The sequence below is a fragment of the Vigna umbellata genome, chromosome 3 (genome assembly GCF_029865625.1).
Source record: "Vigna umbellata cultivar VRB3 chromosome 3, Vumbellata_1.0, whole genome shotgun sequence".
Taxonomy (NCBI): Eukaryota; Viridiplantae; Streptophyta; class Magnoliopsida; order Fabales; family Fabaceae; genus Vigna; species Vigna umbellata.
Window position 1 is genome coordinate 51,042,853 of NC_142167.1, and position 14,015 is coordinate 51,056,867.

At 31.0% G+C, this 14,015-nt stretch overlaps 1 protein-coding gene across 3 annotated transcripts; it reads left to right on the plus strand.

Moving 5' to 3' along the window:
* The first annotated feature begins 2,474 nt into the window (after window positions 1-2,474).
* QPT (quinolinate phoshoribosyltransferase) lies at window positions 2,475-11,733 on the plus strand. 3 transcript variants are annotated; one of them, XM_088111003.1, is made up of 11 exons: window positions 2,475-2,793; window positions 2,928-2,969; window positions 5,195-5,331; window positions 7,080-7,213; window positions 7,293-7,356; window positions 7,469-7,551; window positions 9,036-9,119; window positions 9,213-9,365; window positions 10,219-10,395; window positions 10,880-10,947; window positions 11,463-11,733. In XM_088111003.1, exons 1-11 carry the CDS (start codon window positions 2,717-2,719, stop codon window positions 11,557-11,559), a joined length of 1,116 nt encoding a protein of 371 aa, XP_087967129.1. In that variant the 5' UTR covers window positions 2,475-2,716; the 3' UTR covers window positions 11,560-11,733. The 3 variants fall into 3 exon arrangements, with proteins under 3 accessions (XP_087967129.1, XP_047181622.1, XP_047181623.1); XM_047325666.2 differs by lacking the exon at window positions 2,928-2,969 and having other exon boundaries at window positions 2,477-2,793; XM_047325667.2 differs by lacking the exon at window positions 2,928-2,969 and having other exon boundaries at window positions 2,723-2,858.
* Window positions 11,734-14,015: the final 2,282 nt, after the last annotated feature.

The window sequence follows — 14,015 nt, forward strand, 5'->3', positions numbered from 1 at the left end:
CTTATGTATGATTTTATTTCGTTTTAACTGATTGATTTTGTGCATAGGTGTTCTTTGGATATGTGCTTTGTGATGTTCATTTCGTTGCGTTTCAGCACCAAACTCACTTCAAAGTTAGTTTCGTTTCAAGTTTTTCATGTTTTCGTTTGGTTGTTTGTTCTTCATATAGGTAAAACTGAGAGTATGCTCAAACGAACTACAAATGATTTGAAAATTTGTTGGAATGACCAAAAAAATCATGAAAACCCGCTCACAAAAATTTTTAGCTTAAAATTCAAAGTCTAACTATTTTAAATATTTGTGAAAAGTTTGAAAAAAACAAATTTCCAAAAAACAAAAAACAAAGTTTTCTGGAAAGTCTAGAAGGATTAGTTGGCTACGTGAGCTACCACAATATCAATTTTTTTTTCTACCATAGATCCATATATAATAATGCAAAAACTATTAATAGAGTGAAAATTAGGGTCATTTTAAGATCTGCAATCCAAATAATTTTTAAACTTCATAAGGGCTCCTGATGTTTTTCTCTTGAAATAAGAGTTTAAAAGAGTGGTAAACAAAATTCGTTCAAAAATAATAACTATACCTATCAAAACCAAAAATCACATTAAATAGTTATATGCAGGATTCTATTTTTGGGTTGTGGATACTTGTTTTTATGTGCAGGTCGGTTTCTATATTTTTGGGTTTATGTGATATGAAATGTTTACAAAAATGATTATTTTTTTCTTTAAAAAACATACTTTAGACAACAGCTCTGATAAAAATTGAGGCAAAAAATGATCTATTGCCTCGGTTATGGATCCAACCAAGGTCATAAATCCTTTAATTAATTAATTTTAATGGTCTACATATCAAATTTCACGATTTAATCAAAGTTCACAAATCAATCATCAGATCATCATACAAACATGAAATATTACATGCATACAAAATCCAAACCAAATAAACTAGCTTCCCTTGCCTAGTTGATGATCCAAAAATTCTAAGAACCCTAAAATTCCTCTTACGACTCCAAGATCTTTATTTGCTCCCTATAGCTGAAATCAATCGACTAGAAGTGAAGATCTCACCTTAATAAATCCTCATATGGTCTCTGATATTCCAATAGATGAGTGAGGAGTTAAAATTTTTAGAAAAAAGATAGAGAAAATTTTAAAGAAAAAGTTTTAGAGAGATAAATTTTTTAGATAATAAAACTCTTTATTAAAAGTTCTATTTATATTGTAGATATTTTTGAAATAAAATAATTGAATATCATTATTTAAAACAATCTATTGCATTTAATACTTTTTTTAGGTCTTATATTTCTAATTTAATTTGAAAATGAAAGACCAAATACAAAATTTAAGTTTTTAATTTTATTAATCATTTAATTTTTTTCTTTTTTAATTTTGAAAGGAAGAGGTAGTTAAAGAACTTATTATCATTATCTTGCCTGTTAAACAATTGTGCTAATTCATAACAAATTTCATTTTATTTTGCTTCCCAATAATATTTTGGGTGTTGCTCCCTCCACCACCCCAAGTGCTCCTGCACCTCTCCATTATTTTCTTTTATTCCAAAAATGCTCTCACCTCTCCACTATTTTTTTTATTCCAAAAATACCCTACACTTCTCCGCTATATTTAACAATCTTTCTCTTTCTCTCTCCACATTAATGGAGCATTCACATGGCTTAGATTTAAACTTGTGATATATTGCAAAATTTTATTTACACTTTCCTTAAATAAGTTTGATTCCATCTTATTTTCACTGTTCAATATATATATATATATATATATATATATATATATATATATATATATATATATATATATATATATATATATATATATTTCAAATTACTTAATAAATGGTAAAATTTTGTTCTAAATTTCTAGAAAAATGTTTATATATATGTGTGTTTTTTTTTACATTTAATATCTATAATTTTTAACATTATATTATGTTTTAACTTACCGACATGTTTGACTCAAATAACTTGAATAAAGTATTTAATTTATTAGATAAATAATATAAAAATATTATTAAATACTTAAAATATAAACAAAAAGTTATTTATTAAAGATTTGAAATTTATTTAGTTTTTTCGTCATTATAAAGTTACTATATAATAATAATAATATATTATTTACTATTAATATTATTATGTTTATTATTTTGTATTTCCATCTAACTTTTAAGTTTATAAAATGGAAGTGGTAGAAACATATTGAAGTTTCTTCTGAATTTTATATTTTGTAATATATCAAAGTTTAAATCACAACATTAATGTAAGAAGAGAAAGAGAAAAATTATTGAGGATAATAGAGAGGTATAGGATATTTTTAGAATAAAAATAATAATAGAAAAGTGTAATATATTTTTAGAATAAAAGAAAATAGCAGGACATGATATTTTCTTCTTCTATAATTTTAAAACAATAATAATAAAAAAAATTCCCCATCATCCCATAACAGAGGACGCATACATACACAGTACACAGTCACACCCCTTCTCGCAAGAGTAGCTTTGTCACGCAAAGAATGAGCTTTTCCATTTCAGAATCAGAATAAAAATTTCAACTTTCCTTCATAGCCTTTGTGGAAAAGAAGATCCAAAGGAAAAGTCGATGCTAAAATACACAGACTTTTTAATTCTAATGTTGCGTGAAACACTACTCAGTTTTCGCAACTCATGAAAAGAGAAAAATAGCCTCAAGTCGCGTTTAAAAATGGCTATAAGTTGCAGCGTTCAAGGGTTTCCATTACAATCTGCTTTTCGCACCGCAGCGTTTGCACCTGCGTTAAGGTCTTCTTCTTCTTCCTTGTCCTATAGCAAAACGCAGCGTTTCATTTCACTGCTTCTGAATTGTTGTAAGAAACATGTCTCTCTTTGAAACATTCTCACGTTTTTTTTTACATAATTTGGTGAATTTGTTACAGCCTCCCACTTAAACTTCCACCGCAATTACTTTCAAAACTAAGGTGAAAATGCTTTTTTATTTTGTTGGAAATATGTTTGGATGATCATAAGTACTTTTCCTAGAAAAATAAAAATAAATCTCTGACTGAAAATAGCTTCTGCATGAATTAAAAGTAAAATTTATAGAGAATATAGGTCAAAACTTTTATAAATTAACGCAGTAACGCAGAGGGTGAGAGGCTCCGCGAGAGTGTTGTAACTGTGGAGGGTGACAGACTCCACTCGAGAGACTTTGAGATCGTGATTGCAAGTACTTAGGGTTTATGCGCTTTTCTTAGTGTAGCTGCTGGATTCTTTGGTTGTTGATCGAGGCTAACGGTGGTGACAGCCCGTGGACGTCCCGATCGTGCTTTTCAGCTTCGTGCATTTGTTCTATTTTACTTTCAATTCTGATTCCGTTTAGGAATTTTATGCAATGTCTTTTATGTTTCTAGTTTAGTTGCACTTTTATTTTGTTTAATTGCATTTGATAGTAATAATTGAATCTGATTTTGGTTTATGATGCTTTGGTTGATTTAGTTTAGGTGTAATTTGAATTGGAATTAGGAATTTGTCTTTTCTGGATAGTTGTATTTTAGATCATACTGTTACTAGTATTTTGCTGATTTTACTATTTCTTCAATCAAAATTTGGAATTAGGTGTGATATATATTGGTTGGATGAATGGTTGAAAAGTGCCAACTTAGGTTCTGGAATATGAATCAAAAATACCCAAAGTGGATTTTAATTTTAACAGGTGTCTTCCCTGTAAGTGCATTTGTGACTCTTTCATCCAAACTAATGTGCATTTGCCTCTGATTTCAGGTTCTGATTCTATCTTTAGTTAGTTTCTTAGCTTTTATACTTGATGAATACACTGTAGATTAGTTTAGCTTAGGTAATGATTTCATATTTTCTTTTCAATTGAATTTGATTTTTTGAGTAATGAATCTTATTTTGTAGAGGTATTGACTAGGTTCTGTTATTGTCTAACTCTAAGTGTTGTTTCAATTTTGTTTCATATCACATTTCATTGTACATTAGAGGTTCATTTTGTAGTAGTTTAGATTTCTATTTCCTATTCTTTTACTTCACTTTATTTTTTGTCTTTCTTTAAACAGATTTTAATTTTAATTCTTTTATTTTTAATTTCATTTTTTTACTGTCCCCACCTTGCATTAGTAGTTAGTTAGGTAGTAAATAAAAGCAATATTAGCTTTACATTTTCTAAACTTAATTTTGTTGAGTCTCTGAATTGATACCCTGGTCAGCCCTATACTTTATTAGTGGGGACTAGGTTTTGTTGACTTTTTGTGGGGCCAAAAAGCCTTTCAACAGTTACTTTATGTATAATATTCTAATGCAGTAATCATCTTCATTAGGATTGTGCTGGCTGTCTGGTAGGTATTGCTTGCACAGCATTTTGTTATAGATACAGATGCTGAGGGTAGAGAGAGACCATTGAGTATTTTGCTGTCATTTTGGGAAGTAGGAGCTTGTTATGCTTGATATAGGAGGTTAATTTCTCTAGCTTTTTACTGCAATAACTGAGACTCCCTTCTGTTACTAATAATGCCTTACCGATTACATTTTAACCTTTGGTTGTATAAAATGAAGTGTACGTTACTGTTCCATAAGTAAGAGAGAGTCAACTAATATCCACATGCCATGTTCAAGAGGCTCACAGCTCATTAGGGAACAGGTGGCATGGACAGTAGAATAAGTTTCTTTCTATGAAACTCAAAAAGAAAACAACAAATAACCGTAAAAGTTTAGTAAGAAAATGAGTGAGTTATCATCATGTTGAGTGATGACTGGTAAGACTCTTGTTGAATTATAGATATATCCTTAAAAACTTATATATTTTAGTTTACTTGTACTTGACTTGTCTTAGGTGGTTTTAGAAAGTCTATGTTTTCCATTATAGATATATGTTTCTTGTGTTTTGAAGAGCTCTGGTATCGTTTTTTTCTGGTTTAAGAAATTCTTATCTTACCACTAATATAAAAATAGTTTTAACCCTATTACCCGTTTGATTGTGATAACAACTTATACCTAAGTGGTTATACAGAAAGTACTTGTTCAATAAGACATTAATGCAACTGTTTTTCTAAACAGATCCTAAATGCATGGAAACTCACTAAAGAGTGTGTTTGTTACTCATCGTAGATGGTAGTTTTTTCATGTGCCACTTTATACACATTATGTATTTTCTGATCAAATTGTTTTAAATCATGTACAACTGCAGGACGGTCGTTCAAATGTCTGCAACTGCAGGCTCTAGGATATCATACGAGTCCCTGGCCATAAAGCCTCCTGAGCACCCAACTTATGATTTGAAGGGCATTATCAAGTTAGCGCTTGCAGAAGATGCTGGGGATCGAGGTTTATTTCTGTACTTTTCATGTTTTATTTCTTTTACGAGCTGCCATGTTTCTTCCTGAGTTTTAAATGTATAATTTACACTTTGAATTGTTATTCTTCACTGGTTATTATAAGAAAATGTGAATTCTTCCATGCAGTTGGGCTTGTGTAGATAAATGATACTGTACACACACTTTTATTTGGTAGATATTGTTCAATATAGTGAAAACTATGTCTGAGAGTAATTTTCCTTGTGTTGAATATACAATACTCAATTTATTATGGAAGACATATGGTCTAAGCCCAAAACACAAATAAGAAATAATGACAATATAACTAAAGATTAAAGATAAGATATCTATATAAGATATCTAATAATTTAATATATCTAATACTCCCTTTTCAAGCTGGTGCATACAAATCGTATGTACCAAGCTTGTTACTAATATAATCAATAAAAACTTAGTGAAAATATCTACTTTTGGACTGAGCGACACCAAATTGTTAATGAAGGACTTGAAGAGGCATCAAAGGGAGGAGAAGTGAAGGCTTTATTCACTTGGACCAAGCAAGCCTCGCTCAACATATTTGGAGACTCACCTAGAGACATCGCGCTCAACCCAAACCCGCGCATGCCCAGCACTAGCAGACATCATGGCTCTCCATGTTTTATGCTTTGTTTTCCATGTGACTAATGTATGAATTGTGTGACTATCCACATGTCATCTGATTCATGTATAGTGCCTGATGATTAGGGGCACCCTAGGCTGGCAGAGGAGGGTTGAATGCACCTATAAATTCACCTCCTCTCCCTCTTGTAAATCACTTTGAGTTGATATAGAGAAATGTTGTTGAGATGACTCCGACTCTTTCCCTTTGCACTTAGTCACCGTCCTGAGTGAGTTTTACCCTTCTCTAGCCTCCTTTCATTGCTAGGCTAGCTTGCTTGCACTGAAACACACCTTACACCACAAAAACACTTCAATCCAAGCCACTCCTTTGCTATGTTCATTCTTCCGCTGCTTCCATTTCGTTTTTGCATAGTCTGAGTTGTTCCATAGCTCCAGTTCTGCGCTTGGATGGAGTTATCAAGACGGGATGTGCGAACACACACGACGAACCTGAAAAAGGAAAAAGAGCAACATCGACGCTTGAATTGCTGTTTGAGAGGAGATGGGACGCCACCATGCACAGCAGAAAAGGGATCAAATCTACAACTTCGAAAGGCGCTGAGAGCGTGTAGGAGCTCAAATGAAGGTATTACTGAAGGCACAATGGTCACCTAGCTGAGACGATTAAAACCATGTGCTTGCCGGTTGAAACTAGAACTTCGGCGGCGAAGGCGATAGATGGTGCCGTCGTCGACAGCCACGACAAGTGCGGTGGCAGAGGCGACGAAAATATTTTCCTAAAAAGAACTTGGGCTCTGATACCTCGTTAAATATAGTGAAAAACTATGTATGAGGTTAATCTCTCTTGTGTCTAAAACACACATAGGGTAATATATGGTAAATAGAAGATATTGTTAAAAACAATATCTACCAATATCAAACAATATCAAAAGTCTACGTTTCCCTAATTAACATAAAATGTAATATATCTAACATCTATGTTATTCTAATTAACATAAAACACAATATATTTAACATGTTTCCCTAATTAACATAAAATGTAATATATCTAACATCTATGTTTTTCTAATTAACATAAAACACAATATATTTAACATATATAATGCATTCATGGTATCTGTATTATTTCAATTGTAGGTGATGTAACATGCAAGGCCACCATTCCGTCTGACATGGCAGTGGAAGCTTATTTTTTGGCAAAGGAGGACGGCATCATTGCTGGAATTGCGCTTGCAGAGATGATATTTCGTGAGATTGATCCTTCTTTGAAGGTATAGAAGCAATTCACAGAATGTCGATCATTATATATGTGGTTGGCTAAATTACTGTATTATTACTTGCAAATATCAGGTGGAGTGGTGTAGAAATGATGGAGATTTTGTCCATAAAGGCCTACAGTTTGGAAAAGTTCACGGTGAGATAATTATTAGGAAATCAAAATTGCAAAAGCAATTGGAATGAAAACATTATTCATTTCTATTTAATTCATGAACGGCTTCTATTGATTCTCAATAAGTTGTCGACAGGACGGGCACATAACATTGTTGTAGCTGAAAGAGTAGTACTAAACTTTATGCAGAGGATGAGTGGTATTGCAACTTTAACTAAGGTAATCTGTTGTTTACTTTATCCTTTTTCTTTTGTTAACTATTCTTTTCTATGCTTGCAACTACCTAACAGAATTAGACAAAAATCGTATTTAACACAGTTACCTAACACTATATTCTGTTAAAGGTCTGTAAGGCTATTTAAAAAATTTGATATCAATTATTGGAAGTGTAGAGAATATTGAATCGTATTTGCAAAATGGCTGAATTGGATAGATTTCTGAAGATGATTTACTTGGATTTGTTGCTTTTGTGTAGAGCATAGTTGCTAATATCATGCCATTATAACTGCTATAGTGTTCAATGGCATAGGTTCTTGCACTATGATGCATGTATAGTGTGGCAATGGGCTGATTGTTGCTTAATTAAAAATATGTCCAGTACTTTACGAGATGAAACAACAAGTCTTTCACTTCTTGGAGATGAGTCCTTCCAAGTCTGGGAACATAAACACATAAGAATGATTAATCAAAAAATTGATTAGCTGTTTTGGGAGCATAGTTATGTTCTCAAATGGTGTTAGAAGAGGAAATTGGAGAAGGGGGAAGAGGAAATCGGGGAAGAGGAAATCGGAGATGAGGAAAAATGAAATTGGAAATGAGGAAAGATGAAATCGAGGAAGGGGGAAGAGCGAAACGGAGAAGGGAGAATATCTACCCATAGTAACCTCTTTTAGTACACAACACCTAAACTTGCCATATCAATGGTGAAAAATCTAAACTTGCCCGTCCCGAGTTTAAATGCTGATAGGTATTCAGACCTATATCGAAGAATCCCTTAGATTCTTGGGATCTTTATTCGAACAACACAAAATAATTCCACCAATGTAGAGGAACCCAACACAGATAATACTCTGGTCTTTTGAGAGGACCGAACTCTCCTCACCTTATTATCTTAACAAAAATTGCAATGAATGAAAAAACTCCCGAAAACCACCTCCTAAACAGACTTTTATAATAGTCTGACACAACAAAACCTACACACAGTGACAATTATAACTGTTTGTCCCTTTTATTTCTTCTGACATAAACGTTTCCCTTCAACCTATCAAATGCGTGACCCGATAACAGGTGAAACAATATTTCCAACAAAACAACAAATCTCGTTAGGATAGACTCTAACAATGATTCTAACGCCATGTTAAATATAGTGAAAAACTATATATGAGATTAATCTTCCTTGTGTTGAATATACACATAGGATACTATAATTATTATAGAAGAAATATGGGCTAAATGCAAAATACAAATAAGGAATAATAACAAACTAACTAAAGATAAAATATAAAGATGAGATAAAGATGTCTAAGATACCTAATAATATAATATATCTAACCGTCACAAATATGGAAAATAAGTTGACTTATGAATTCAGATTGAATATAAAATATAGCACTGTGTTACCTTTTACTGGCCCAGTAATTAGAGAAATTGTCCTTTATTATCTTAGAATTCTTGATTGCTTTACAGATTGTGTTTTTCCACAGGCAATGGCAAATGCAGCATACCCTGCATATATGTTGGAGACTAGAAAAACTGCTCCAGCTTTACGTTTAGTGGATAAGTGGGCGGTCTGGCCCTTTGGATCACTTCCTTTCAATTATTAATCTTATGCTTTAAAGCATAAAATTTACTTAATAAACGACGAACATTTGCTTTTACAGGTATTAATTGGTGGAGGTCGGAACCATAGGATGGGTTTGTTTGATATGGTGATGATAAAAGATAATCACATATCAGCAGCTGGAGGTGTTACAGGTGCCCTTAAAGCTGTTGACCTTTATCTGGAGCAAAATAGTCTTCAAATGGAGGTTGAGGTAGTGTTCTCTCTCATTGTTTTACTCATTTCTTTTCCTTTTTCCATTTCTTTGAAAGTTCAGGGAAATTGTTTTGCCTGCCAGGTTCCAACTGACTTATTAGTGATGTGCTATAGGATAATTTAATAACTATTTGTGTAACAAATTATTTGTTGATGCATAAACAATATGATGGGGCCATATTTTACTGATAAGTATTAATGGAGATAAATCATCACAAAAGGGAAAATCCTGCTTTATCACACTGAAAAGCAAAAAAAACATGGATAAAAAGAAATACCTGGGGATTGTTGACGGTCTAGTGCCACCCTAGTGCCATAACTCCTTATTGAATGATTGATCGGTTTCCTTTCTTCCCCTAGCCAGCCCTTTTATCATTTCCCTTACCAGATTTCACAGCTCTGTTGTCTCCTTTCCTACCTGTCACATGAGTAGTTGTTACAATTGAAATTCTTGTCCTTACTGCCTTTGTAACTGTGTAATGATACTCTGTTAGGAACCAAAAATTTGAAATAAGAAAGAAGAAATATTCTTCTATTCAAAGGGATGAACATAACAATGAATAGAAGAGAAACGCTCTAATTCCCTTCACAAAATGTCAATGCTCAGTTTACAATGACAACAAATCAGAAACTCTATTATTCTTCTCCCCTTTACTTAAATCTAACTAACCCCTCAAACTGATTAACTAACTGTCTCATTTATATTCTAACTACCGTAACTAATTCCCCCCTTCTTATATTCTAACATGCTCTCATCCAAAATTCACCGTCTTATCAATGTGAAGGTTTGGGAAGATGTCTTATAACAGTTGACGCAACTTCAAGGGTGTCCCATTTGTGTTTTTTTCCAGGTTGAGACCAGGACTCTTGAGGAAGTGGAAGAAGTGTTACATTATTCATCCCAAACAAAGACTTCTTTGACTCGAATTATGTTAGACAATATGGTTGTACCTCTACCTAATGGGGACGTGGACATATCCATGCTTAAAGAAGCTGTGCAGTTGATCAATGGGAGATATGAGACTGAGGTATTCACGATCACGACTAAATTTTCTTAGTTAATCTTTACAGTATATTTTGAATTATTTGTTAGAAAAAACAATGCACAATATTTTGGTACGGATTTTATATCCTTTTTTATTTCTATCATTTTTCTTTGTTTCTGTCAAGTTATTGATGAACCGGCATGCTTTCTCAATTGTCTGATCATCTAAAGACATATATGGGAATATGCTAAGCGATATGTAAAACAAATTAAGGGTTTACACTTATACCTTGTGGTAAATTTTTTTATGGGTTCATGCTGTGAAAGATATTCTTTAGGTTGTTGTCAGCTTGCGTAGTCATAATCCATATTTACTTTGAACTAGTTAGCTTCTTTTGCATTATTGGGATCATTATTAATTTGGACTACTTAATAATTTCAGAATCTCAGTTATTTTGTGGATACCATAAATTTTGGATGAGGATAATTCTAGTTGCTAATTTCTAGTTTCATTTTTGTGATCTCAGGCATCAGGCAATGTCACACTAGATACTGTACATAAAATCGGGCAAAGTGGAGTGACCTACATTTCTAGGTAAACTTTTAAGTTTGGTAGTTCCACATCATTTCATAGTATCTGGTATTATGACCTCATTCAGAGTTATTCTGTTTTTGGAACTTGTGTCTCAAGTAGTCTGTTTCAGATTGATTCCGTTAATGAGTTCCTTTTACTTCACATCTGAACTATTTTTTAGAAAGCAGGTTAGCCTAACCCTGTCCATATATATGTAGACCAAAACAAGATTGACCCATTTATCCAATCTAAAAAAAATCATATTTGAAGATCACAATATCTAAGCTTAATATAAATAATACATGGGGTTCAACTCTTCAACAATCTTGGCCAATGAGTGAACAAATATCCTGTTCTTATAAATTACAATCTCCTGCATCATGTATGTGGGAATCCCTTTCTTGCATTTTTCAAGCAAAATAATTACTATGGTTGTTTTCTATTTTGGTATAGCATGGTTGCAATTGTTTAAGAAACTTTTTGTAATATTTCCTAAAAGTGAAAATTTACCATGCTTGTGACTTGTTTTGTGGCAGTGGTTCATTGACTCATTCAGTGAAAGCACTAGACATCTCTCTCAAAATAGACACCGAATTAGCACTCAAAGTTGGAAAGCGCACTGGACGAGCTTGATTAGTCTCTTCTTACGTTGTTATCATCTATCAATACATGTATGCTTTCTTTGAGCTGGTTCTCATTCTGTTGCATGTATTTTTTGTATCAGTTTTTCTTTTCTATTTTGTGAATTTTCAAGTAACGAATTGCTTCTCAAATAAAACAATGTATCAGTGGTTCCTGTCCTGAAAACATTTGTGTTAATTGAAGATAGCTTAGATTACACCATAAAAACATATCAGAAATAGAGTAATTTTCATATAGGTTAAATATGTTTTTTTTTTATTTCCAAACTATTATAAAAAATTATGTTTTGTCCTTGAACTAAATTATAAAGTATTTAGTTCTTGTATTATGTGACAGTCATATAAAATATCCTCTCAACAAACTATATGTAGAGTATTTCTAATGTGAGAAATGGAGTTTTATATTGGACTATAATATAATTTTTACGTGCTATTTGTTATAGAGAATGTTTTACATGATTTTTATAAAACACGGATGAAATACTTTATAATTTAATTTTAGGAGAAAACACAATTATTTATAATAATTTAGAGATTAAAACCATATTTTTTTTATAACATGTTGTTATTCCTGTACCTTTTATTACAAATATTAGAAATGACGAAGCATCATTGTACTCGGATTATCAATAAATATTATGTACTCAAACATGTTCTTAACAGAAGATCATATACTTAGTATATGTAGAGTATAAACCTGATCACAATCAGACCAAATCCATGTGACGTAATAAATCTCATATCAATTATATAGATAATGTCAACTTATGATATATAGGTGAAAATCTTATCTTACAAATCAATTTCATGAGATTGAGTTAGATTTAAAGTTTATTTTTTAATGAGGTTAATAGTTAGTTTCAGTGACAAACTCATATTAATATGCTTAGTGGAATATTATTAAACATACAAGTATGAGTATAAGTTTCACATTGAGTAAAAACAAGAAAGTTAAATATTATATAAAGATAAAGACTTATAAATTCATTAATTTAAAATTGAGTTAAAAATGGTGTTAATTTTTTATATGTGTTGGATTCAGGTTTTATTAGTGATGTGTTTCTCTATTGAATCTCTTATCTTACAAGTTGGTATTATAAGGTTATAGGTCTCCATGTGAGAGATGAACCTTACATGTTAATTTTGTAAAGTTGAATTAAATTTAAAATCTACTTCTTAAATATATTTACAAATGACATTAATTAATGTTTTCTGTATAAAAAAGATATATAAGTAGTAATATGATGAATTAATCTTATATGAAATCATGACATCATTTTTACCTTAAAATTTTAAGTTTTTTTTTATGTATTATTTATTTCGGCCACTTTTATTTAATATAATACTTTAAATTTTGTTTTGAATTCTTTATACAAATTCAGGAAAATAGTAAATAAGTAAAAAGAAAAAAGTTCTACAAACTGGTCTATTGCATGACCTTAGTAAGTTATGTTGAGTTTCAGAGAGAAGTGAAGCAAGTCTTGCATATACCTTCTTAAAGAAAAGTATGTGATTAAATTTTAAAGGAAGAAAGATTAGTGTTATGAATACTCTGAATTTACATACAAGTCTAATACTTCCCAATAATAAGTTCATGTTAAATCTAATACTTCAATTATAGTAGTTACAATAAAAGAACAAATAAAGGTTGTGAATGACATGAACTATGTATTAAAAATTTAGTGTTGTCAAGATTAGGCTTTAGGTTTAGCGTACATTTACAAGCAACAGCATGTCAAATAGTAAGCTATGTTTTTAAAAAGTGTGGTGGAGAAAATTAAGAATTTTGTAAATTTCTTCTGCTTAACGAGTTTACATTTAATGGTTATATTGATAATATATATATATATATATATATATATATATATATATATATATATATATAATGTAAAAGTTTTTAAATGGGACAAGTTGATATTAATTCATATATGATAATGGTTAGGTGAACCTTTTTGTATTTTTGTTATCAAGTCAAATTAAGCAGATTGCATGTGAAATGAATATTTTTCCACTATTAAATAGTGTTGGTATTGTGAATTTTAAAACAAATATTAATGTATTGAAAATATTAAAGTAATATAAAAAATTATTTACGGTTTGTCCGTATCAAAAATATTTAAATACCTTTAACAATTTTTTTTTATCAGTCAGACTGTTAAAAGAACAAAAACAGCCATGAAAACACTAAGTCAACACTCCTACATAATAAGGTTTGAACATCATAATCTTATATATATATATATATATATATATCATAATTCTATCATTAAATAATTTTAATCAATTATTCTTATTAAAATTGCAATTAATATATAGTTTGTGAGCATGGGAAAAAAATATGTTAATGTTGTTTGACTAATATGTATTCTTACAGTAAAATTAATTTGCATCGTTTATCTGTTTTACGATTAAAGCTTACAGTTTCATTTATCATTTTGAAAAAAATGT

Excerpts from the sequence above, each read along its gene's own strand:
- QPT (XM_088111003.1), top strand. The coding sequence starts at position 2,717 with ATGGCTATAAGTTGCAGCGTTCAAGGGTTTCCATTACAATCTGCTTTT. Across the intron at positions 2,970-5,194 it reads CAATTACTTTCAAAACTAAG|GACGGTCGTTCAAATGTCTG; the intron begins GTGAAAATGCTT and ends GTACAACTGCAG. Across the intron at positions 10,396-10,879 it reads ATGGGAGATATGAGACTGAG|GCATCAGGCAATGTCACACT; the intron begins GTATTCACGATC and ends TTGTGATCTCAG.